At 52.2% G+C, this 26185-nt stretch overlaps 1 protein-coding gene across 1 annotated transcript in view; it reads left to right on the top strand.

Annotated features, from left to right (window-relative positions):
* The window catches only part of ABCA13 (ATP binding cassette subfamily A member 13), a 330719-nt gene that overhangs the window by 231093 nt on the left and 73441 nt on the right, over positions 1-26185 (top strand). The window contains exons 49-53 of the mRNA XM_044246994.1: positions 347-455; positions 16843-16897; positions 18675-18852; positions 20498-20613; positions 25701-25857. Of these exons, the coding sequence (XP_044102929.1) occupies positions 347-455; positions 16843-16897; positions 18675-18852; positions 20498-20613; positions 25701-25857 (615 nt within the window). The remainder of the gene's footprint in view (positions 1-346; positions 456-16842; positions 16898-18674; positions 18853-20497; positions 20614-25700; positions 25858-26185) is intronic.

Raw genomic sequence — 26185 nt, 5'->3', positions numbered from 1 at the left:
TTTAATTTGCAGGTCAAATTTTATTAGCTTACCAACAGGGAAAGAAAAAAAAATGATGGGTTTAGGTTCTTTTTTTGCTGTGAGAATATAATTATAGAGCAACATTCACATTTGTTCTGGGGAAAATTCATCTATTTTTAGCTGGAAATTATATGCTTGAGATAAATATAAAATTAGAGGACAGAGAATTTCACTGCTCTCTGCCAGCCATGTGGGGACATGGTGCTGGGCCCGACATTCAGGTGCTGTTGAACCTAACGGACACGTGTCCTTCGTGTCCAGGAATTACTGACGAAGACTGAGGAACTAATTTCACGAGAGCCATTATGTTACCTCTCTCTTGTAGGTGTGGTACAATCAGAAGGGCTTCCATTCCCTACCTTCCTACTTGAATCATCTGAACAACCTGATACTGTGGAGACACTTACCGCCCGACCGGGACTGGAGACAATACGGTAATGTCGTTTTTCATGCATTATCATTTGCTGCTCTCAAAACACAATGTCTTTAAAGGTGGAGGAGGTAGAAAAGATCAAGCCTATGAACGTGAAGCGTGGTGGGAAGGTTTTTCTAGGGCAGCCTGTTCCCATATAAATACATGCAAAGTGGTAGGCCCTATTGGCTTCTGTTTGGGATCATTAACTGGTCTTAGCTTCTTGCACTGACGACCAAATCTGCACAGTGAGGGGGTAAGAGATGATAGAGAGTCCCCCCTTGTGACTTTAATCTTACAGAACCAAAAATGATTTCTTTTTTAGGACATTTTTATATGGAGTAATCTTGTAGATAGTAGAGATCACCCATCTTGTAGGGAAGGCAAACATCATCGTCTGTTCTGAGCTGGGCCCTCAACTCATCAATTATCTAAGCCGATCGAGGACTCATGGCCTGTGCTTTCCTATACTGAAGTAATGACATTATTTGATATTTAGTTGAAGAAGACTTATTTTGAAAAAATTGACACAAGTTCAATTCTGGAATCCAGAGTGAAACTATTGATTTAAGGGGATGTTATTGTTTCCTGTGGTGGCATACATTGTAATTTATCAAATTCTTCCAGATTCCTTAAAAAAAAATAAAGTCATAAAGTCATCAAGTGTGTAAGCACCAGCAGGCCACACGTATCATAATTTATTCACAAGATGTACTTGTTGAAGCGTCAGTCTTCCTGGGCATAAACATGGAGCGATTACCCTAATGTTCTTGCTTTACCCTAGCCCTATCTTTTACTTCCATATTTGTTTTCCTTTATCCACCAAGTTTTTTTTTTTTCCTAAGATTTTATTTATCTATTTGACAGAGAGAGATCACAAGTAGGCAGAGAGGCAGGCAGAGAGAGAAGGGGAAGCAGGCTCCCTGCTGAGCAGATCCCCAGAATCCTGGGATCATGACCTGGGCTGAAGGCAGAGGCATTAACCCACTGAGCCACCCGGGCGCCCCCGTTATCCACCAAGTTTTTAATAAAATAAGATTAAATGACACTTTAATTATGTTGGAACAATAGGAGGTAATATACAAAAGTGAAAATATGCATGCCTAAGAAAAATAGGAAAAACACGGAGATCCCTCAGATGACAGACAGACAGCAGAGCCCTATCAGTAAGTGCCTTGAGAGTACGGGGGTCTCTAGTCGAGATGTAACACCCATGGTGTCATTTCATTTTTCACAGCGGTTTTGTAAGACGCCCAGTATTAACCTACTTCACTGATTAGAAAACCAAGGTTAAGAGACATTGCCTACTGGCGATGGCTCTGGGCAGGGTAGGCTGTGGGGCCGTGCGGTGGCTCTAGGTCTGGTTGACAGCAGAGCCTTCCTTCTACTGCTGCAGGAAGTGAGGGGTCACTTCTGAAGGGCACAAGCAGAACCGCTTCCTGGGCAGGTGTCGCGAACCAAGGATGGGCAAAAGTTTGTTTGAAAGCTACTGTATTATTAGCTATTCGGGAGAATCATAGTGTCCTTTCAAGTTCAGTGGCAGAGTCCACTCTGACCTTGTCGTAAAGGTGAGTGTAGAGAGACAACTGCAGTTGGTTGAGACCAAATTCTGCTTGACCTTGTCTAACAGAGTGAGGACTATACACTTTCCTTATAGACAGTCTTTACCTCCATTGGAGAAAGAGAATGTCGTGATCAAAGTGAGGTATTAGACTAAATAATAGGGAAGCCGTGGGCTAAAGGGCAGAGGTCGGTTGCAGTCAAGTGACCTGTTGGAAGTTGGTTGCTCACATGTAAGACTAGCATGACTCTGGAGGGAAAAAAAATGAAATTATAACATGTAGACAGGTGAGAGAAAAGGTTGAGCCATTAGTCATGGGGAAAGGAGAGAATTTAAAGAACTTGACAAGTAAGGAAACGTAAAGACAGGGTTTAAAGGATATAGATCAGAAATCTGAGGTCTTAAGAACAAAGGATGGTCCTGGTCGGTCCAGACGGGATTATAAAGAACTAAGTCAGGAGAAATGTGTGTTCAGAGAAGGGGTAAAATGGTGTGTACAGGCGCAGAGATGCCTGGTTTGAGTCACACGTTGAATGAACATGTGCCGTAGGATTCAGAAAAGGAGAGGGACACAAGCTCAGTACAAGGAGGGTGAGCGAAACCCTCCAGCCTTCCCCTTGATAAAGATGGCGGTCAAGCCCGTCAGGGAGCCATCCTGCGTGGGGCGTTAGGAGGTGGGAGACGGCAGGGCTTAGGCTGGTCGCCTCTGGAGAGCTGGTCCCATGGAAGTGTACGGATGGAAATCCCATGGGTGGAAAGATGCTGAGAGAGTCTATTTATGGGATGTAGGAGACTGAACACGTGTCCCTGTTCTGTGGAAGTTTGCTGAAAATGAGTGAGAACAGAAACTGTGTGTGTGCACATGCGCGTGTGCAAAACAAGGAGTGATTGGAAGTTTGGGGAGGAGGAGAGAGTGAAAGGGAACATTTGGTTTTTAACTTTACATTTTACTCTTATACAAGGTATAAAGGTAAAAGCATCAAATACTACAGATCTGAGTTAGTGGGAACGGGGCATACAAAGTGTAATTGTGTGACATCAGTAACAGTGTGTGTGTGGGGGGGAACCATAAAGGAGTAGAGATTTTGGGTGCAGCGGAGATCCGATGTTGCCGTGAGGTCCTAAGGGGCTCCCGGCTTGACTGGGCATGCTGTCTAGACAGCTCTGAGATGAGAGGAGGAATCAGGCAGGGGCTGAAACCTGTGTCCCAGGAGATAAAAACCATGATCACAACTAAAATTTCCATGCCCAGGGAACAGAGTACTGTTGTTACAAAAGGAACCTTAACTCGTAAGAGCTTGAGTTAAACACGTAAGTGTTAAATTGGGTTCCAGCTGTGAGCTACAGTCTTGAGTCCAGTGTTTGGTCAAGTCCTTGTGTCCTGGGTCACTGGCTGGGGTCATGGGAACAATGGTGACCCGAGGTGGGGGTCAGTCTACTTGTGTCCCGTGGGGCTGGCTTCCCGGGTGAGATGACGTGCATCCCGGGAACGTCTCTTGTAAGGAGTGGAATCCTTGTTGGTTGAAAAGTCATGCTGACCTGAAAAATATATTTATCCTCTGTTATTGGAAACTTTAGTGATATTTTATTTGTTTCTGTCAGAATTTCAATTCTTGTGTGCCTTGTTGAGGTGGTGGTTGTGCAAAAGGAAGGTTTGGGCCGCGAAGAGGGGACATACCAATCAGAGCGCCCAGGAGAAGGTTTGTGCATGAGTAGCCAAGGGTTGATTAGGAGCCCTGTGGGGAGGGCTGGGAACAGGAGTATCTGGGTTCCCCTGGGTGCTGGTCTCAGCAGCTGGGAACGGGCAGAGCTAGACTCCCTGCTTCATTGTTACACTGAAGCGAAAGCCGCCGACTTACAGCTTGGATGAGCCCCGAGAGCAGAGCCTGTGCCCTGCTCCCCATTGGGCCCCAGCAGCTCCCCAGAACCGGGCTCCGAGGGGCACCCTGGTGACACCAGCTGTATGACCGCTGTACCACACAGCACAGCCTGCTCTCGTCACGGCGGGCTTGTGACAGCGTCTTCAAGACACAGACATCCCTGCCTTAGAGATGCAGGACCTTCCTGGACCCAACCCAGACCCCTGAAAGGAGTCTCCAGAGCCTGGGGTGGGCCCCCTTGCTGTGTCCCAGCACGTGGGCAGCTTCTCGGGGCCCCTCGTAAGCACAAGCTCAACGTAACGCAGGTGTGTGGTATAATCCATTGAAATGGAGTTGTCTTCTCAGCCCCGGGAGGCCGGCGCTGGCTTACCAGGAGCAGATGTGGTTTGCACAGTGAATTCTCCCGTAGACTCCTTCCTCCTGCACTGGTGTCCTGCTCTGTGACTGTGCAGATGGCTGGGACACACTTGGGTGCTGGGACGGGTGGTCTGCTGGTGCTCCCCGAGGCCTGGGGGATGCAGGTGCGGCCGTGGGAGTTGATCCATAGAGGAGAAGACCACGGCGCGGAGGGCACGTCTGCGGCTTTATTCCTTCCCGCATTTCCCATTGGGAGTTGGGATACTTGCCATGTAATACTTCTCAGGATTCCAGGGGAGATGGGGTCGGTGGAGAGGCCCAATCCCAAATCGTAACCGTGCCTTTCCATGCACGTCCCATGGTTAGTGGCAAATCTTGTCCCTTCTGCACATGAAATGCTGAATGTCTGTCTTTTCACCAGCACTTCCCTGGCCCAAGGCACCACCTGCTCTTACTAGGTGCCAGGACTGAGGTCTTGGGGGCACCCCCTGTGCTCCCCTGGCCCCCGGCCCACATCTTAGGTCTCTGGAAGTGTCCACAGTCACCCCTGGAACGTGTTCCTCAGATCACACATCCCTCTGGCTTCATCATACTAATCATCACTAATAATAAAAAACAAACCCTCCCCTGTGACCTCGGGTCCTCCCAGGTCTGGCCCAGCGGCTCCTCAGCTTCTTTCCACCTGCCCGGCCCACCCCTGGGGGTCTCCCTGGCACCTCCCCTAGATCCCTGCCTCAGGTGTTCCCGGACACTATGACCGCAGCTCCTCTGTGCGTCGGCCCCTCTGTGCGCCAGCCCCGTACACCTGTCATCCTGTGTACCTGCTTGTCTCCGTCAACATGGTCTGTCCCTCTTTCTATACTGTTTTCTGCTCAACCTTGTGCATTCTTTTTAAAAATGTTTTATTCTTTTATTTCAGATAGAGCAAGAAAGAGAGCGTGAATATTTGGTGGGGAGGGGCCGACAGAGAGGGAGAAGCAGGCTCCCTGCTGAGCAGAGAGCCCGATGCGGGACTCGATCCCAGAACCCTGAGATCATGACCTGAGCCGAAGGCAGCGGCTTAACCCACTGAGCCACCCAGGCGCCCTAAATAAACATATCTTAAGAAAAAAAAAATGTCCATTCAGGTCCCCTGCCCATTTTTTAAATTCAGGTTATTGTTTTGATACTGAGTTACAGGAGTTCCTTATATATTTTGGATATTAACTTTATATATATTTGGTTTGCAAATATCTTCTCCCATCACATAGGTTATCTTTTCATTGGTTTGATTGTTTCCGTGAATTGAGCTAGATAGACGCAGAAGAACAAAAACTACAGGATCCCACTTGTCCGGGAAATTTAAGAGGGCTACAGTCACAGAAGCAGAGAGTGGGATGGCAGGTACCAAGGGTCACTGGGGAGGAAGAAATGGGGAGAGGCTGGTCAAAGGGTATGAAGTTTCAGTTATACAGGCAATGAGTGTTAGAGATCTAATGTGCAGCCTATAGCCTAGAGTTTAAAGTGCTGAATTGTGTTCTTAAAAATTTGCTAAAAGAGTAGATCTTAGATTGCTTTCTTATCACAAAAATAAAGACAAGGTAGGTAGGTAGAGAGACACCGAGATTCAGATAGGGTAGGAGGAAATGTCTGGGGAGCAAAGGGTGTGCTTATGGAAATGACTGTGGTGGTGGCTTCACAGGTGTAGACTTAGCTCTGAACTCATCAGGTTGTGCACATTAAATATCTGCCGCTTTTTTAAAAAGATTTTATTCATTTATTAGAGAGAGAGACACAGAGAGAAGGAGCACAAGCAGGGGGAGTGGGAGAGGGAGAAGGAGACCCCATGCCGGGCTCAATCCCAGGACCCTGGGACCACAACCCGAGCCAAAGGCAGACACTTAACGACTGAGCCACCCAGGCTCCTGTATCTGCTGCTTTTTCTATGTCCATCACTCATAGTCCATAAAGTGGCTTAAGAAAAAGAATGAATGGGAGCCCCTGGGTGGCTCAGTTGGTTGGGCGTCTGCCTTCAGCTCAGGTCATGATCTCAGAGTCCTGGGTTGGAGTCCTATGTCGGGCTCCCTCCTCTGCTTTAGGGGTCTGGAGAGACTTGGGAGCACTGGGGTGAAGCGTAGGGGACACTCTGGGAGTGAGCGTCTGAGCACTGAGATGAGATCTCAGTGAGGGATCTCGGGGGAACAGCAACCAAGGGACGCACCAGCCGTCACATCCAGTGTGGTCCCAGAGCTGCTCCACACCTTGGAGTCACAACATGTTGTGAGTTCACACTCACGCAAGTACAGGGAAATGTGTGAACTCTGGGAACCGAAGACAGAGCAGTGGGAAAGGCCAGGCTGAGGTTCAGAGTGGGGTAAGCGGAAGCTGGCTGGGACCTGCTACATGGCGATCACATCACAGTATAAAAATGCAGTGGATCTGCACGTCCTATGCTTTCAGTGTACACAATGTTCAGTGTCAGATACATTTCAGTGAGAAAGGAGCCGGCTAAAGCGGGGCTGGTAAAACACATTTTCGCTAGATACAGAGAATCACCTTATTGATTGCAGCTCTCTCCCTTACTCAGAATTTTTGATTAAAAGGATAAGCACAAAATATCCCCTAAGAACCCAGAGGAAAAGATGATATAAAAACTGACAATAGAAGAGCCGGAGGAATTAGGTGGAGCAGGAAAGCGGACGAACAGTGACTAAGGAAACAAAGCCATGATGTCAGAAGGAAAGTAGCAGCAAGAACAAACAAATCTGGGCCACTGTGAGAGTTAGACTGCTCTCGGCCGTTCCCAGGCAACCTTCCTGAGCTGGGAGCCTGGGGGTTCTGGAAACAGCCATCATCGATGAGCAATTCTGCTGAATTCTCAAAAATTCAAGGATAAAGAAAAAAAAATGTGTTTTTTTTTTGTTGTTGTTTTGTTTTTTTTTTTTTTTTTTTTTTTTTTAAACAAAGTTATAAAGCTATAAGTAGCAAGAACAAGTTACTTTGAAAGTAATACAAGTAAGACCAGCTTCTGACTCTGGAAAATTTGCCTTGAGATGTCCCCTTTGATGCAGGCATGATTTTGAAGTGTGTTGTGCAAATTCTAGGTTTTGAGATTCACCTGTTGTCTTTGGTCAGAACAAGCATTCTGTTATCTTCACCATCTTCTATTTGATGGGGGCTTGCTTTACGGTCCGTGCGTGGTCTGTGTGGGTGCGGCTTCCGTGGATGATTAAAAACACGTCTTTGGGGGTGCCTGGACAGCTCAGTGGTTCAACGTCTGCCTTCCGCTCAGCTCATGATCCCGGGGTCCTGGGATCAAGTCCCATGTCAGGCTCCCTGCTCAGCAGGAAGCCTGCGTCTCCCTCTCCCTCTGCCCTGGCTTATGTTCCCTCTCTTGCTGTCAAATAAATAAATAAAATCTTAAAAAAAAAATGTGTCTCTGGCTGCCGTTGGTAGCACCACTCCGTATACGTCAGTCGGGCTCTGTCCTTCGGTTGTAAGGCTCACTTCCTCTCCGTCTTCGCTGGCTTTCTGTCCGACGGGACCATCGTGTCATGAAGGATTGAAATGCCCCAGAATAATTGTGGATTTATCCGCTTCTCCGCTCAGCTGTATTGGTTCTCCATTCCTGTATTTTGAGGCTCAGACGGTTGGTGCGTACACTTTATCAGTCTTCGCCTTTTGACTGGTGTATTTGCGATCGGCGGGCTTCACGCACCAGTGATCTCAAGTCTGGTACTTCATTACCTGTTTTGTTTCCTCTGGTTCTTTTCTTGCTCTCCTGTGAGTGACTCCCGTGTGCTCTCCTGTCATTGACTTGAACAGCTTTTCCATTTTGGTTTATTTGCAGAGTGTTCGGTATATCCCTTCATCCAGTTTCCTTGGTGGTAGTGTGAGGAATACAGGGGTGACTCCCAGGGTCCGCTGCCCTCGGCAGTCCCCATCCTGCAGGCTTCTGCAGTGCCTCATCTGCGGCTGTGAGAGGCACAAAGGACACCAGGAAGTTCACTGCCACCAGCCACACTCTTCCTCACATCCTTTTTTTTTTTTTTTTTTTTAAAGATTTTATCTATTTATTTGACAGAGAGAGATCACAAGTAGGCAGAGAGACAGGAAGGGAAGCAGGCTCCCTACTGAGCAGAGAGCCTGACGCGGGACTCGATCCCAGGACCCTGAGATCACGACCCGAGCCGAAGGCAGCGGCCTAACCTACTGAGCCACCCAGGCGCCCCCCTTTTTTTTTTTAAATGATTTTTTTATAGGTTATTTACTTGACAGAGAGAGATCACAAGTAGGCAGAGAGGCAGGCAGAGAGAGAGGAGGGGAAGCAGGCTCCCTGCTGAGCAGAGAGCCCGACATGGGGCTAGATCCCAGGACCCCGAGATCATGACCCGAGCTGAAGGCAGAGGCCTAAACCACTGAGCCACCCAGGCGCCCCTCTTCCTCACATCCTGAGGTCCCCAGGCAGCCGCTGCCTTGTCCCCACCTGTCAGCTTCTGTGCTTGCTGCTGTGTGATATCCAGGTCCTCGTGAGGGACAGGACCTGGCAGAGTTAGGTCTCCTCCAGCTCGGAGGAACCAGCATCTGGTCTCTGACTTTTTAATCACAACCTCACAAGCTGGTGGGTCAGGGAACACTGCCTATAGAATATGGAAAGAAAAAAAAAATACACCCCAAATTTGGTCCCAAATGAAGATGTTGCCATCAATTAAACAAGCCGTAGAGATGACTTATGTTGGATGTGTCTCAGAAACCCACCATAGACATAACCTAATAAAAAAGAACGCCCAAGGATGTCACTTGAGAAGTTAATAAAAAATAAGATCACAACAATATTGAATCCACAGAATGAATAAAAGAACTTGATGAACATTGGTCCTAGGGAAGCATATGGATGTGAATGTTTGCACGTGTGTGATGGAAACATTAGTTGAAGGTCAAGAATGATTGATGTGGTAGAAGATAAAGAATGTGAAGCATAATTCAATAATGACATGCGTGTGTCGAGAAGACCTTGGACATTTTGAAGTAATTGATATCAAAGTGCAAACAATGATTACCTCTGGTTGGTTCTGAATTAGATTAGGACTTATTTTAATTTTACTCTTTCTTTCAAAGCTTTTTACAATTGACGTCTATTATTCAATAAGACTAATAGCCTTAACATTGAGGGGAAAACATCTTTCATCCAGGAGGGAACAGGAGGAGGGAGACAGAGGGGCGTCTGGGTGGAGCAGTCCGTCGAGTGTCCGACTCTTGCTTTCAGCTTAGGTTGTGGTCTCAGGTTCGTGGGATCGAGCCCCACGTAGGGCTCCATGCTCAGCCCAGAGTCTGCTGGAGATCTTTCTTTCTCCCTCTGCCTGTCCTGCCTGCCTGAGTGTGCATGTGCTCTTTCTCTCTCCAAATGAATAAATTAATCTTTAAAAATGCAAAAAATTAAAAAAGAAGAGAGGAAGACAGAAAGAAAGCCATTGATATACCTCTTGGAAAGTTCATAGATTTCTCTTAATACTCTGTTGGGTCAAAAGAACATTTTCATCTTTCGGATTGCACCAATGACTCACAGTGAATTAATCAAAAGAAAACAATGGTTGGTGCATAGACGGATGCTAAGGCAGGTCTGTTCATTTGGTGGAGATGCCTACACACATCTGGGCCTTGATACTTGCAGAGATGTACATTTTATAAGAGGAATGGACCCAAAAATGACTGTTGGATCGGAGACAAGTTAAGTATCTTCTATCATAATGGGGATCAGACAAAAGCACAGATGTGCATTTTTACAAATGACAGATATACAGAGTCTGGAAACCATGATGAGAATAGTAAATGAGGAGCTAATGTTACACATTTATACATTGCTGTGGGCCAATCCTTAGAAAAGCCAGAATATAAATGAGGAGAGTAATCAAACAAAGATCATTCAAGTGTATTCAGAATTTGCATGTTGAAACATCATTTTTGAAGACCTGTGACATTGCTGCCCCAGAGCCCCTTCTTTTCCTCGAGGGCTGAAACTGCAGTGGCTCCCGGGAGGGACCTGGACCCCTTGCTAACATCGTCAGCCCCAGATGCCCTCACAATGCCGTTGTCACCTAAATACAGTTCTGAGCACACACAATACAAAGGGACTAACAGCCCAGTTATGGAGATGGTGCATTGCAAGAATGTGGTTTTCACAGGACGTCAAAGGCTTTATATGAGTTTTCTAGTTTGACAAAAAAAGGATAAACTGGGATCCAGAAAATCAGGGTTGTGCTCTCACTCTGCTGTGTTCGGCCCTAGAGAAGTCGACAGAAGTTCCCTGTGCCTCGGTTTCCCTCCCCGTGTTTCCCGCCTCACCACCCCTTGCCGCTGCCCCGTCTCTAAGTTGAGGGCTGCCCCAGGACAAGCACGTGGCAGGGCGCCGATCTGTGAGACGGGTCGTGTGCCCCCTCCGTCTCTGTGGATCTGTGCCAGGAGCTGTGATTTCTGAAGTTACTCTTTTAAGGAGCAGCCGGCAGGAATGCGAAGGGTGTGAGGTCACGTGTGGATACCCATGCTCTCCCTGCCGCCTCTCCTCGGGGGGTCTAGGGAAACTCGGGGCTCTCAGGGAAGAAGAGGGTCGTCTCCTCTGTGCTTTCTCCTACTGCTCTGTCACTGTTGAGAAAACAGGCCCCCACGGCGCTGACTCTCAGTTCCCCCACCCCTTCTTGCAAAATACAAAATCTCAGCACCTGTGTAGGGAGGTGTCATTTTGATGTTGACGTACGTATGTTCATTCCTGCAGAGCTGCTTCTAGGGAACGTAGGGAGAGCAAATTGCAGTGTGGAAATGAGCAGCTCGGGCAGCTTTGGTAACCCTAGCAGCGGCCCGCGCCAGGGTTCCTGGTGAGCACCTGCCTGCCTCTTGTCTGCTTTGAGGTCAAGGGGCTGCCTGCCAGCCCAGCGCTGGGCACCGCGCGTTGTCATCGGCGCCCGGTCCTTCCCCGGGGCTCCCTCCCCACCCACTCCCTTCTTGGTGCCGCCTCCTCTGTGTCCTCCCGTGAGTGGATTGAGTCCCACTGGGGAACAGGAGCTCTGCAAGGGCAAGGAGAGGGACTGCCTGTCTATGCCCATCTGCAGGGGCCTCATGGGGGGAGCCTGTTGAAAGGGCACGTCAAATCCCTACAAAACCCCGAGGAGACATCGTCATTGTCATCTGGAGCCCGGATTTCTCTTGCTCAGAGCAGAGCACGATCAGGATGTTGTTGATGCAGTTCTGACGCTGATGCGAGGCCGGCTGACCAAATCCGGTGCCCAGCGGGACTCGAGACTCTGAACGCAGGTGGAAGGCTTTTCCTGCTTATCCGATGGCTTCCTTCTTAAGCACTGTGCTGTACGGCCCTGCCTTTCTCCATATCTTATTCTTCAAAGAGCATTCCTCACTTTCACCACAGCCGTCAAGATCTGGCGGGATGGTGGCCTTTTAAGCAGGGACCCAGGACCCTTCTGCAGCCTTGAGCCCTGAGCTGGAGGGCTGCCCTCCAGGGCCATCAGGACCCCCCACCAGCCCAGGAGACAGCCACAGAGCATGCAGGCTTCTTCCAAAGACTGTATTTAAATATTTACGGTGTGTTGAATATGTAAATCAGAGGAATCTTGAGAGTCAGCCCTGCATGGAGAGCTGTGTCTGCCCCCCCCCCCCGAGATATGGAGGCACGGAGGCCCCGGGAGGGGAGGGCCAGCCACGGTACTTGGCGGGGTTCACCAGCTTTGTCCTTCTCACACCCAGTGTGGGCAGACCCCAGAGCCAAAAAAGGGCGGGATGGCTGGCGCGGCTGCGTCTCTCTGGCGGCCGGTTCTGTGCCGTGCATCATCTCCTCTCCTGCTGCTCTAGGGAGATGCTCACGGTTGTGCTTGCGTGTTTTTGCCACCACCGTGTCGCGTGTGGAGGGAGGGTTCTCGCTGCCCTGTGTGCTGGCAGGTGAGTTGAAGACACCCACAGGCCTGGGACCCTGCAAGCGTGGGTCTTGCCCGTGTCCTGCCCGTGTCACCTGTTCAGGACAGTTGTCACCATTCTGCACTGCTCTTGTGGCTTCTGGAAGACCCGGGTGTGTCCAAGCTGGAACTCTTCACAGGGTCCCGTTTGCCCCAGTTCCTGAATGCTACCGGCTGACTAACAAAGATAGTCACGCAGCATTGTGCTGCCTTCTGTATCATGGACGTCATCATCCGGTGACCGAGTGAGAAAAACGTATCCCGGAAACGTCCAGAACAGGGGTGTGATGCACGGGGGACCGCAGGGGCCGTGGCTCACTTCCCGGGGCAGAGAGCCAGATGCAGTCCCACCTGCTAGAGAGAGGCCAGGGGAGGCCAGCCCAAGTCCAGCACCGAGAGCCAAATGAAGGGCACAGATTCATCACGGAGGAATGAGGAGGCAGAAGCCAATCCCAGAGTGCTGTTCCCAATCATCCTGCAAGGACCCTGCAGTTGAAAGTAAGGAAAGATGTTTATGCAGCCTGATCCACAGAAAGCGATCACAGTCATTGCACATTCTGTAACGGAACATCGGCAGAAGCGCTTGCTGCTTTTTGCTGCAGAAAGAGCCAGGCAGGGACATTGGACTGGCAGCCCCCCGTCTCCCTCCCACCGTACAGAAATGTTCCCTGGAAAATGAGATGTGTGTGTGGAAGAGAGGTGCGTGGCACGCTGGTGGGCAAAGGGGGGTGGCACCTGCCGCTGGGAGTCTGGAAGCCCAGCTACAGGCTGCCAGAAGTGGGAGGCTTTCTCGGTGTCTGCTCTTGAGATCTGGCTTCTGCAGACGGGGGGAGCTCGCACGGATGAGACAGAGCTGCTCTGGAGGAATTCGCACACGCACCTGACGTCCTGCACCACGGACAACACGTGACCACAGGTGGCTCCTCATCGACACCGGGATACTGGCACCTGGTCTCTGCTCACTAGTCTGTAAGGGCTCAGGACCTGAGGACCGTCTTTCCCTTCCCTTCATGGTGTTCGGAAAAGGACATCATCACCGAGCAGCTGTGAGGAGGGAGTGGGCTGGACAAAGAAGCAAGGATCTTCCTCGACGTATGACAGGATTTTGTTCTGATAAACCCATCTTTAGTTGGAAATATCGTAAATCAAAAATGCACTGGGGCACCTGGGTGGCTCAGTGGGTTGAGCCGCTGCCTTCGGCTCGGGTCATGATCTCAGGGTCCTGGGATCGAGTCCCGCATCGGGCTCTCTGCTCAGCGGGGAGCCTGCTTCCCTTCTTCTCTCTCTGCCTGCCTCTCTGCTTACTTGTGATTTCTCTGTCAAATGAATAAATAGAATCTAAAAAAAAAAAAAAAATGCACTGAACACAGCAGCCTCCCGAACACCGAGCTTAGCCTGGCCTGCAATACGCGCTCTCAGAACACTTCATGAGCCGACACCGGGCGAAAGCCTTGGCTACAAAGCTGATTGTACAATAAAGCGCTGACCGTCTGCTGTGAGTGACTGGATGCTGTACTGAGGGTGAGAAACAGAGAGGCCGTGTGGGCGCAGGAGGGCGGTCGGGGCATCGGCTGTCCACCCTTGGGACCGTGCACCTGCTGGGTAGCGAGCTGCTCTCCAGCATCCTGGGAGAGGACGTGGCGCATGTCACCAGCCCGGGAAGAGACGCCGTTCAGAATTCCAAGTACAGTCGCTACTGCACGTGTATCCCTTTGTACTCAGTACTTGTACTATGAACTCAAAAAGTGCTAAGTGGAATCATGTTAAGGCAGGGATGTCTGTATAGAAGAGGCAGGGCAGGCCCCCAAGGGGAGAAGAAAGACACGGTAGTGACCTGGTTTTCCAGGGCAACAGTGGGGCCATCGGATGACATGAGAGTTTGGATGTTGTCCTACAGGTGTCTTATATCCGGGTGAAAAATATGGGCTCTGTGTTTCTTTCTGTTTCTCTGCGGGAGTTCTCTGGAAGGACTGGAGGGGTTTGGGAATACCGAGGAGAGGCGAGCTGAGAGGCAGGGCATGTCCCCCTTGTCCGGGGCAGGGTGTGGTGTGCGGGATGGGGGCTGGCACTAGGGCATGGAGGTGGTGGGAAGTGGCAGAGCCTGACCTCTTCTTGGATGTGTGGGGAGGGGACGAAGGGGAGGGCGGCTGATGTAGGTTTGAGTCTGATTACTCAGAAGATGACTGGGACATGAATGGTTCTGCCAAGCCGGGGGTGGGAAGCATAGGAGCAGGCTCAGTGAGCCCAGGTTCTGTTTGGGATTTGACGCTCCTGTCAGGTACATAAGAAATACCTGGGACTGTCAGGGAGGCCCGAGGAGACCCAGGGAGCTCTTGAAACTGCAGGGTACAGAGAGCTCGGGACTCCCAGAGGAGGAGGAAAATCCAGCTCCGGAGGGAATCCTGCTTCACCCCAGGTTTGTGACTGCAGCTCAGTGTTGGCGCTGTCTGGAGGAGATGCAGACCCCACGGGGCCACACCCTCACTTCCAAGCTAGCGACACTCCCAGGAGCCCAGGCCACCCCCAATTCTGACCAGTTGGCTGTAGTTTGAGGGGTTCCGTGACCCACCTGGCTCGAGGGTGCACCAGCATGCCTCACGGGACCAGAAAGCCCTATGCTTACAGTTAGTGGGGCTGCCAGCCACCTGATCTGGGGGAGACCCAGACTCCCACATCCTCTTTCCATGAAGTCCCAGAGCTCAGCAGGCCTGACGCTCCAACCCTCAAGTCGGGTGATAGCCTTTTGTTTTTTGAACTTGACTCCTTCGACCAACTTTACCTTCCCAGACAGACTGAGTCTGTGTCCTGGGCTCCATCGCCTTCCTTCAGCTGTCAGAAGGCATCTGCACACTGCCTCTTGCCCCGTGTGTGTACATGTGTGTGTGCTTGCATGCACGTGTGCACACGCGCGCGTACAAGCACACACACACACAGGTTAGACAATTCCAAGATGCATCCACTTTCCTAAAAGAATCCAGTTCCTGAGCCCTCATCCGCTCCCCACACGTCCTGGACGTTTTCTCATCGGGAACGTTCTCATGGCCCCGATGAGCCAGGAGCCACGCACAGCATTGCACATACACCTGGGCTGTTTCCAGATCCCAGCGGGACACGTGCCGCATTCCCGCAGGATCCTGCGGTTCTGCAAGCTCCGTCGACAGTCTGTGAGCTTCTGCACAAGCCCCCGACAGAGCTGGTGGCCGCAGGCCACATGCCGGGCTGCCCGCAAGGCTGCCCACGACTCTTCTGCCCAGGATGAGTGAGAGCTGGCGTGTGCTGGAGGGACGGGGGCGGAGGGGTAGAGATCAAGCTCAAGGGAAGAAAGACGGATGGGAGAAAAACAGGTGGGGGTTAGTGGTCCAGACAGGCAGAGGGTCAGGACCATGCAACTCGGCTCAGGACAAATGTATAAATCTCGCCCAGGGTCTAGGGAAGCACCCGGCCGGCTTTCCGCACACATGGCGGGAGCCCGCGGCAGAACATCAGGACACTATTAATTTAAAGCCAAACAAATTGTTCTGGAAAACTGGACAGTGGGGTTGCTGAACCAATGGCTTCCCCTGTCCTTTCCGCTGGGAGGGAACTTGCATCAGTGAGTGGCGGAGCCCACGATGGAAGGGGAGAGGCTGGCAGAGCGAGAGAGGGGAGCAGCTGGTACAAGGCTGGGAGACAAGGCTCTCGGGGGCAGGACAGTGGGGATTTGGAGGACTCCGCTCTGTTCCGGGTCCGTGCCTCTTCCTTTATTTATATTCACTCGTACCCCGTGGCGCTTCGGTAAAAATTTAATATGACTTCATAAGAGAGTACAGACCGCAGGTGGCAGGCTGCACTGAGTGAGTTTAAGCGGAAGGGGAATGCAGGAGTGGCCCATGGCGTGGGACTAGGATGTGCTCCCGTGCGGCCACACACTTAGCTCTGCAATAGCCCATGCAAGAGGGCAGCGCCGGCCGGTCTGATGTCTGGTGATACCCTGAAACTAGCCGTCGTTTGCCCGGGGTTATGGAGTCCGTGGTGCAGTGTGGACCAGCCTTGGCTGGGGTGGGGTGGGGGGGACGGCATGCTGTGTGAGGTCATGCACCGTCTTTGTGACAAAACCAGTATAATCGGTAATTTTGGTGGCGATTTCTCCATCAGTGGCTGATGTCCTATGCGGAGGCACAAGCCCCCGAGAGGCAAGCAGAGTGAATACAGACAGGCAGCTCCGCACACCAGGCTGGACCATCGAGATGGTTCACTCTCCTATTGGCCTAGACTTGGCTTTGGCAAGAGGGGGTGTTTGCATTTTGCCCCGCATTCCATCCAATGATACCCTCGCATACTATTGTGTCGTCTTGCTGAGTCTGTGTCTCCCTGCAAAACATGGCTAGTGACGGACTTATGCCCAGGGATGCTTCTGAGGATTAGATCATAAAAGGTCAGACCAGCACCTGCCCCTCCAGGCACGTGCGAGACCTGCCGGCTGCTCCTGTCACAAGCCTGCCAGGTGCCCGCACAAGCCAGTGTCACAAGCCTGCCAGGTGCCCGCACAAGCCAGAGAAGAATGGTGGCATGTGCCCTTCTTGGCACCTGCGGGCCTGGACAGAGCAGCCCAGAGCCGCTGTGTGGGCACAGTGCATCCACCTGCCGTGCCGGGAGAGGGCTTGGGGGCTCACGTCCCGCATTTGTCTTCCGCAGGAATAACGCTGTACAGCCAGCCGTACGGAGGGGCCTTGCTGAACGAGGACAAGATGTGAGTTGAAGGACCTCTGGGTGAGGACGGCCCTGTTGATGGGACAGAGTCTTTGGGTTGTTTAGGGGGGATTGGGATCACCTTCTTCCTTTGCCCCGGTTTGGGGGTTTCTTTGCCAAGTGTGAAGACCGGGTGATTGCAGAACGCACCTTGACTGAGCCCGTCACATGCTCCACTGTGTTTCTAAGTAAACTTGTTCTACAGGTATGATCTCCCTGGAGCTCAGGGACCCCGTGTCTTCCAGATGCTTTCTGGGGACACAGTCTTCTTTGAAGATTTTATTTATTAAGAGAGAAAGAGAGAGAGAGAGTGAGCGCACGCACGTGCGTAAGCATGGATGGGGGGAGGGGCAGAGGGAGAGAGCATCTCAAGCTGACTCCATGCTGAGCTTAGAGCCTGATGTGGGGCTCGATTCCAGGACCCCAAGGTCCTGACCTGAGCTAAAGGCAGATGCTTAACTGACTGAGCCACCCAGGTGCCCCTAGAGAATTTTTTATTTAATTTTGTTTGTTTGTTTGAGAGAGAGAATGAGAGAGAGAGCATGAGAAGGGAGGAGGGGAGGATCAGACTCCCTGCTGAGCAGGGAGCACGCCGCAGGACCCAGTCCTGGGACTCCAAGGTCATGACCTGAGCTGAAGGCAGTTGCTTAACCAACTGAGCCACCCAGGTGTCCCTAGACAATTTTTAAAAGCAATCTCTGTACTCCATGTGGGGCTTGAACTCACAACCCTGGGATCAAGAGTCACTCACCCCACCGACAGCCTACAGAAGGTAGGGCGCTTCTCCCTGTCTCCTCCTTTTCCCACCTCCCTTCCCTGTTGCACTGATGACTAAGCTTTGGTCAGACATCGATAGTAGGCAGAATTAGTGCAGTGCACCCTTGAACAACTGTGTTGGGGCGCTAACCCTCTGCACAGTAGAAAATCTGTGTATAACTTGACCCCCCCAGGACCTACCAAACTGAGCTGGAGATGCAGATCTGCTCGACAGGTCTCCTCTCTCCGAGGTGTCAGGGAGGCAGGAAGCACGAGGTGATGTCACCTCCCCTCCCTGCACTCATTCTCAGCTTCCCCCTTTAGCAGTCTCTGACACCGGCCACAACTCTGGCCGTGGGCTCACTGACGAAAAGAGGGTGCCAGGCAGTGGACGGTTGGTGACGAGCCTCTTCTCTCCGTGGGCCATCTGAGACGCTGTGTGTGCGCTGGGCACTGCTAAGGAGGGGTAATGGGGTAGTGTTCTGATGAAGATGTGACCAGGAAGGTGCACGGTGTGTGTCATTACAATTACGGGCGCACCTCCCTCTGGTACGAAATCATTCCGGTATTTGGAGAGAGGAAATTCAGAGATGGGCCAGCCACCTGCGGAGCTGTGGCTAATGCCCCTTCCAAGTCCCGACAGGGGTCCCGACATGGGTGGGGCCTGGATGTGGGCGGGGGTCCCATGTCACAGGGGTCCCCACAGGGGTGGGGGTCCAGATGTGGGTGGAGGCCGCAGCTCACTATGGACCCCACGCTGAAGATGTCTTTCATTTTAACTGGGGAGTCGGGCTCAGTGGTCCAGAGTAAACCTTGGAGAAGTTTCTAGAAGCCAGCAGAGCTAATCCATGCCTGAAAAGTCGCTGACGGAGTTTAGGACAGACTTGTCAGCATGTGCTGCCCATCATCAGCTCCCCACGGGGGTTTCCTTGGCTCTTCTTCTCGTCGCCGGTTGTTCCCGAGGGAAAGAAGACCCGTGTCCTTCGTGTGCCACCTGACGCGCTGTTCTGTCTTGTCCGCAGCCTGGAGAGCATCCGCCAATGTGGCGTTGCGCTCTGCATCGTGCTGGGGTTCTCCATCCTGTCTGCGTCCATCGCGAGCTCCGTGGTGAGGGACAGGGTGATCGGAGCCAAGAGGCTGCAGCACCTCAGCGGCCTGGGCTACAGGACGTACTGGCTCACCAACTTCCTGTATGACATGGTAGGACTAGGGGACGACGTCCCGGGGGCCTGCGTGCTGCCAATCTGTGTGTGTGAGCGTGCGTGTGTGAGCATGCGTGTGTGCGTGTAGGAAGCGGCGCCTCCCGCTGTCCACAGGAGAAGGTATCACTTCACTGCTAAGACCTGGTCTGGCTGAGTCTCCGTCTATCATTAAGGTTGGCTTTGTAAGACAAAGGATGGACCAGCCATGCCCTCCCTGGAGCTCTGGGAGCTCAGGGACCTGCCCAGACATGCAGAGTTTCTCCTCGGGAGGGTGACACGGTAATCACATTAACTACACTCTGTTCACAGGGGTGGGACGGGAGAGGGTGAAGGCCCTCCGAGCTGACCTGCCGGTCCCCTCCAGGGGGACCGCAGCCTGGCCCGTTCTGCAGGGGTGCCGCTTTCCAGGGCTATTGTCTTCGTTTTTCGGAGGACAATAGCAGTGGCCTCTATTCCCTGCACTTGCAGACATTTAACAGGGATCAAGGTCAATGGCTACTTCCGTGGCTGCTTTGAGTTGTCCACATTGTAGGAAAGCAATCATCTGTCCTCATCAGTACGTCGGTGTCCTGCGCCGCCACACCTTCTGTGTTATGGCGTGTAGGGACCCAGCTTGCCCTGGGGAGGGAAAAAGGGGGTTCAAGATAGTAAGAGGTGGGGGCCAGTTTCTAGGACCCCCAGGTAGGGGGGACCCAGAGTCTCCCAGGCCCCAACCAGTCTCCCTTTTTTTAGCAGTCCAGACTTTATGATTCTTTCATTCCTGTGATTCCTGCCTGAGGTTATAAGGGGGGGAGGGGGAGGATTATCTCTTTCCTGGTTGACCGTGTTTTCATCTTTGTCTAATCATTTCTGGATGACTGCTCATTTAAGAGATATGTTTGAGGGTCTGCTCAGGGCAAGGTGTGCCCGCGGTGCAGGGACTAAAACAGGGAGCAAGGCAGAGACGTTCTCTGCCCCTGGAACTTGTATTCTCACAAGAGGAAGCAGGACTTAGACCAGGGGTTCAGGAATGGGCTCCCATGGAGTCTACATGAGGAGGGGCTCCGAGAGAGGCCCCAGGAGGAGAGTGGCGGGGGTGTGGGAGCCCTGAGGAGAGCACCCAGCGAGGGTCAGAAGGCAGGTGAGGAGCCTGTCCTTGAGTACAGGTGTGCCCAGAGGCCTCGTCTCCTGGAAGATGGGAAGGTGGGGAATGGTGGTCGGAGTGGTTTCCCAGTGCGGCCCTCAGGACACATGGCAGACGGGCAGCTTGAACCGCTGACGTCTATCCCTCCCAGTGCCAGGGGACTGGATATCCCAGATCCTGGCGTGGCAGAACCACTTCCTCCCCAGGCCTCTGCCCTGGGCGTGTGGCTGGCATGTCTTCCCCGTGTCCTCGTGTGTGTCTGTGTCCTGCTGTCCTCCTCTCCCAAGGATGCCGGGCCTGTTGAATCAGGGCTGCTCTGGGGACCTCGTTTACCCTCCTTGACCCCTTCAGAGGTGCGTCTCCAGACCCAGTCCCATTCTGAGGTCTGGGGGTTCAGCGGATGCGTGGGGGAGAGGGGACACAGCCCAGGCAGAGCTGGGCCTCCACTGCTGCCTGTGTTTCATCTGCAAACTAGCCGAAGTGGATGTGGGATACCACCCCCTTGTTCCTTGTCCCCCAGGTCTTCTACTTGGTTTCCGTGAGCCTGTGTGTCACCATCATCGTCGCCTTCCAGTTAACAGCGTTTACTTTCCGCGAGAACTTGGCAGCCACGGCCCTCCTGCTGGTGCTTTTCGGGTATGTGATGAGAAACACGGCTGCAGAATTACGGTTTGTTTTCTGGAAGAGAACCCCGCCCTGGGATGGCTTTGAACCTGCCGCCGGCTGCATGATTTTCTCTCTCTGCAAGCAATTATGTGGCTTGTGCGGGAGCCGCGCCGCGGACCCTCCAGAGCAGGTGGAGAGCGCCCCGCCGAGGAGGGCGGGTGGTGGGGTGAGGATGGAGGTGGTGCGGGCTGGTGCCTTGAGGAATCAACCCCCCCACCCCCACCCCCCACCGCCGCTCCACCCCGGGCACGGGTGGGACAAGCGGATTCTGGGCTGTCCTGAAGTGCCGGCTTCATCTGGAGCTCACACATGCAATCCCGTTAGCTCCAAAATTGCCTTTCAGAAGAGAGCCCTGCGCCTGGCGTGTCTCTGCTCTCCTGTGACCGTGGTGGTCCAGAAGGCTGCCGTATCGTTGCTGCTGTCGCTTTTCTCCGGGGAAAAAACAGCAAAGGCTGAGAAGTCGCTGTGCCCGCTTCTCATTTTCAAACACACTGAGCAGGCTCATTGCCAGTGGTCCCCATATTGTATACACTTGGTATCAAAACTATCTCTCTATCTAGGCTGAGCATGGGAGAGAGACTTGCCAGGAGGAGAGAAGATAACGAACCACTGATTTATTATAATGCGAGGTGGATAATTTTTGAAAACCCGCATTCTGCTTTATTGAGGCCAAAGGGGACAAGTAAAATGATTTTGACGCAGCTCCGGGTGATGTCAGTGACCCCAAACATTGAACTAGGGAACAGGATTTAATACGAAGGCGCGTGTGTTATTATTAGATGGCCGGATGGCTGGGTGGAAGGGGATAGACAGACAGGACAGACAGACAGACCTTTGTGGGAACCGTGATATGGCCATTCACAAACTCTGTGGCCTTGGGAAGAGTCATGACCCCCTGCAGACCCCACCGTGTTCTGTGTGGCGTGTCAGCTCTGTTCAGTTCGGTAGTTCGTACAGACCTCACAGTGCGTGGTGACAGGTCCCGTTTAATGACTCTCGGCTACATTGTTGCTACGAGAGCTGTGTTGCTGTGCAGAGGATATTATGTCCAGAGCTACGAATGCTTGTGTTTGCACGGTCTACTGTGCTCAGTTGGAAATTTAGTTTCCCGGGTATAAAGGGCCGCGTGCTCGGGTTCCTGCTTCTCATGAGACGGTCTGGTTTCCGTGCGTGGATCCAGCTGAGCGCCCGGCGTCGTGGCTGCTGATGGTGTCGTGGAACAGACTCACTGTGCCCCATCCGTGAACTCACGAAAGCACAGCTCGTTCAGTCTGAAGGAAGAGAGCAGACAAAGACTAATGGATAGAGATGTGTTCTGAGGAGGGGTCCTGAAGGTTGTTTGGCTCGTGCACACCTTTGGGAGTCTGGGTGAAGCCCAGACTTCTGGTCATGTATGCGGCCATGGCATGTTCTGAAGAAATCAGGAGATTCACAGATCCCTTGACTGACAGCCTGGGCCAGCCCGAAGTTGTATCTTCAAGCAAGAATCCTTCCGTCAGATGGACCGAGGGGTCTGAAAACAGCGGATGGGTGCCACAGTGTCCCAGTGAAGAAGGGCCCAGGGGTGGCCGGCTGGAATCACAGAGCCACAGCCCAGGGCCACGTGTTGTTCCCATTGACACGGTGGTTCTCCCCTCACTGGGCCCTGCCCGGCACCCGACACTGCATGGGCATTGCTGTCCCCTGTGCCCAGGGAGGCAGGTACATCTGCTGACCCCTCCGTCCCCAAGGAGGGAGGCGCAGGGACCCCAAGGACAGTCTCGGGAAGGCAGCCCCCAGAGTGCCTGCAACCTGAAGACGTTACAGGCATGAAAAGGGACTTGGAATTAAACGGGATTTGGAATCCAAAGAAATTAGGGTTTGGACAAGGGCATAGAGATGATAGGGAAAAAATGCCCCAGTGACAATTGTCTTTTTTTTCTTCTAAATATTCCTGCTCTCTCTAGCCAAGAAAACTTGATATTTTAGCTAGAAGGTGAGGAGAATTAGTATCAAAAAGAGGAAAGGAATGTCAGAAAGAAAAGAGAAGCTAGCTTCTAGAATCATTGAAGCCGCAGGAATGTATTAGGTGATTATTTGGTGCTTAAGGCTTGTGAGGGCTAGGCTGCAGAGTCCTGATCCAGGTCCTAGAAAATTCACTCACTGGGGGAGGGGCCAGCTTTCAAAAGGAAGAAACCCACACAAATTCTGGAAGGACAGTGAACAGCATGCCACTAGCCAGTAAGTAAATAAATATTACATTGCGTTTTAATGAAAGTAGAGAGTGTTAGAAACCACTGTAGATATCACTAAAAGATAAATTATGCCCTAGGAGCATACTTTTTTTTCTTTTTTAAAGATTTTATGTATTTGAGAAAGAGAGAGAATGGGAGAGAGCATGAGCCGGGGGAGGGGCAAAGAAAGAAGCAGGTTCCCTGCTGAACGTGGAGCCCAATGTGGGACTCGATCCCAGGACCCTGAGATCAGGACCTGAGCTGAAACCAAAAGTCGGACGCTGACTGGACTAAGCCACCCAAGTGCCCCCCGCTGCCCCTGCCCCATTTAACTTGTTACTTAAAAAAAATGAAAAAAAAAAGGTAGGGATCGTGGAGCTGTTAATATGTTGATTTGAACCAAGTATTTGAAAGGTGACTAATGAATATATAGGAAAAAAAAAAAAAAAAAAAAAAAAGACGGCCGCACAGCTGGCAGAGAACCGCGCGCGAAGACTGTCCCCTGATGCGGCAGGTGTGGCTGGTGGCAGGTCTGGTCAGTCTGTGGCCCTGTGGCTGATGCCTCCTTTGCTTAAAGACATGACACTCCGATCCACTGGTCCAGCATCTCAGTGACAGGACCTGGCATCGGAGCTCTCCCTAGTGAGTAACAAAATAGTGACCGTGAACAGAGTGCAGCGGGGCTGGACGAGTCTTCTTTGGTGGGTCCCTCTTGTTCCGACGGGAGACGGGGCTTCCGAGTGGGACAGGAAGCTGCCCCATTCCTGGACGGCCCTCCTGTCTATGAGGCAACATCCTGCTGTGCTTGGTGCCCGCCTCGCCGCATCACACACCTGGTCGGGTGTCCCTACCCCAAACGCCTGAGCCCCCCATTGTGAGGTTTAAAGGAGAGACTTGGTTGGACACTGTGTCCTGTACGGAAGCAAGGGACACCTGGTCTTTTGTGCTGGAGACCTAAGAGGACCGCGGTGTTTACCGTCAGCTACCTCAAGAGCTGTCCTATGGAAAGAAAAGTGACTGGTCACAGACTGCTCCAGAAGATAGAGTTAGGATCGGCGGTGTTAAGAGATTTTGGGGTCACTCTGAGAGGGCGTTTCATGGCAGGGATAGCTGCCCCAAGCCCGGGCTCACAGACGGCTGGCGTTCATGTTTCTGTGTCAAGGACCACTTGGAATGCTGTTGCTTCAGCCAGTTGTCCTGGCAGGTGCGTGAGGGAGGATGCACTTGACTTCTGCCCCAGAAGGGACAGTAAAGGCGTGGGGTCCGATTTCTCCCTGCAGGGCTTTTCTTCAGGTGCAGGCTGGACCCTTCAAAGCACCAAGGAGTCATGACCTACCTCTTGGGTAATTAATTTAATTATTTAATGACAATTTCCATCATGCTCACGTTACCAGGCAGATTTTTGTTGAGGCGAGTTTCCAAACCAGCGTATGATTTTATGTGTGATAGTTCTACGTATGGTATTTTCGGAACTCTGAGGATGAATCCTTTGACCCAAGGACTCATTCTGATGCCACGGGTTCAGATAGAAGAAGGAACTAGAGGAAGATAGCAGCCCACCTCGAGGGCCAGACCCGTGTCCCACTGCTTGGAGTCCCGTACGTTGTGAAACCAGCGAACAAAGAAGGGAACCCGGGCTTTCAGGAGGTGCTGAGGGATTTCAGGTGCAGCTGCCGAGTCATGCTAGGAATGCAGTGGCACGTCTGCCTCCAGGCTGCACATGAGGATGTGGGACAAAGGCTGCGGTTTACAGTGAGTGACTTGTCCGCTGATATTTGGAGCCATGACTCCCAGACCCGTGCCCTTGAATGGGGCGCGTGCTTCTGTGACAGACATCGTGGGAGGTGAGCCAGGGATGCAGCTCAGCTCCAGGGTATGGAGGAAGAGAGGTGTGCGGGTATGTTTCTTAGAACCCAGTGCCATCAGACATGGGTATGGGCTGCCTTGAAGGTCAGACCCCTTGCTCCCCAGCTTTGCAGCCACACGCAAATGAATCCTGTGGTCAGCTTCACCTGCTGTCAGTGGCAGAGCCTCCATCTGGGTCTCCTGACTTTGTGACCCCTTCCCATCTCTATCATGGGACCATACACCTGCCTCCCAGGCTGCTGGAGAGGGAGGAAGACGTGGGCTCATCGTGGAGTCCCACAGCACAGTGCCCAACACGGAGAGGACACTGAGAAGAAAGCTTTCCAGTTTTACCTCCAAGCCTTCTTTTTTTCTTTTCTTTTCTTTTTTTTTTAAATTTATTTATTTGAGAGAGAGAGAAAGAAAGCATGGAGGAAGGACAGAAGGACAGAAGGAATCTCAAGCAGACTCCACACTGAGAGCAGAACCTGACCCAGGGCTCCATCCCATGACCCCGAGGTCATGACCTGAGCCTGAGTCAAGAGTTGGACGCTTAACCGACTGAGCCACCCAGGAGCACTTCATGCCTTCTTTTTCTACAGAGCTCTGCTGATTTCCCTTCTTGACAGCTTTGGATTCTCCTTCCACACCTAGGAACTCTGTGCAAAGAAGCAAAGAAGCCAGAGCCGGGCTTGTCCCTAGGGGGAGGGGTGGCGGGGACGTCCACAACTTCCTCCAGCTCACGGAGCTCCAGGGGCAGGTACCCATGTGGCCTGGCGGTTGACCTTCCCCAGGGCTGCTGCCTTGGTCCCCAGGGCTCCCTGGAGCTCCCCAAATGTGCTCTGTTTTCAGGAAACACCATGGGATTTGTTGTAAAAATGGGATTCTGTTCCCTGTGGGAGGGAAGAAGACCCAGCCAACGAGACTCATCTCTGCTTCCATCCTTGTCCCAAGACACGTGACAGGAAGACAAACGTGACTCTTCCCTTTACTCTGTAGATACGCAACTCTCCCGTGGATGTATCTGATGTCCCGGATCTTCCCCAGTTCGGACGTGGCTTTCATCTCCTATGTGTCCGTGAACTTCATCTTTGGGCTCTGCACCATGCTGATGACCACCATGCCCCGGCTGCTGGCCATCGTCTCCAAGGCTCAGGTCAGTGGGCTCCAGCCACGCCTCTCAGGGCAGCGGGGAGTGCTGCCTCGTGCCCCTTCTGCTGCTCCTCTGGCTGGAGGTAAAGGGAAATGAGTCGCTGTCCATGGTCTCTAGCCCCCAGATAGAGAAGCCACCCCTGAGGCATGCAAACACTGGGACTGTTATGAGAGCAGAGCCCAGACCTCTGTTTGACCTCAGACCTTGTTTGTTAATGGGTTCCTGATCCACGGTCGCAAGGACGGATGGGTGTCCAGGTGTCACAGGAGTAAGGGTCCGATCCCTCTGTCTGGGATCCTGTGCTGCAGGGTGGGATTGGCTGCTGGGGCCG

This window comes from Neovison vison, chromosome 4, assembly GCF_020171115.1.
Source record: "Neovison vison isolate M4711 chromosome 4, ASM_NN_V1, whole genome shotgun sequence".
Taxonomy (NCBI): domain Eukaryota; kingdom Metazoa; phylum Chordata; class Mammalia; order Carnivora; family Mustelidae; genus Neogale; species Neogale vison.
Note: the sequence above shows the minus strand (reverse complement) of the source record. Positions and strands in the feature narration are given on the sequence as shown.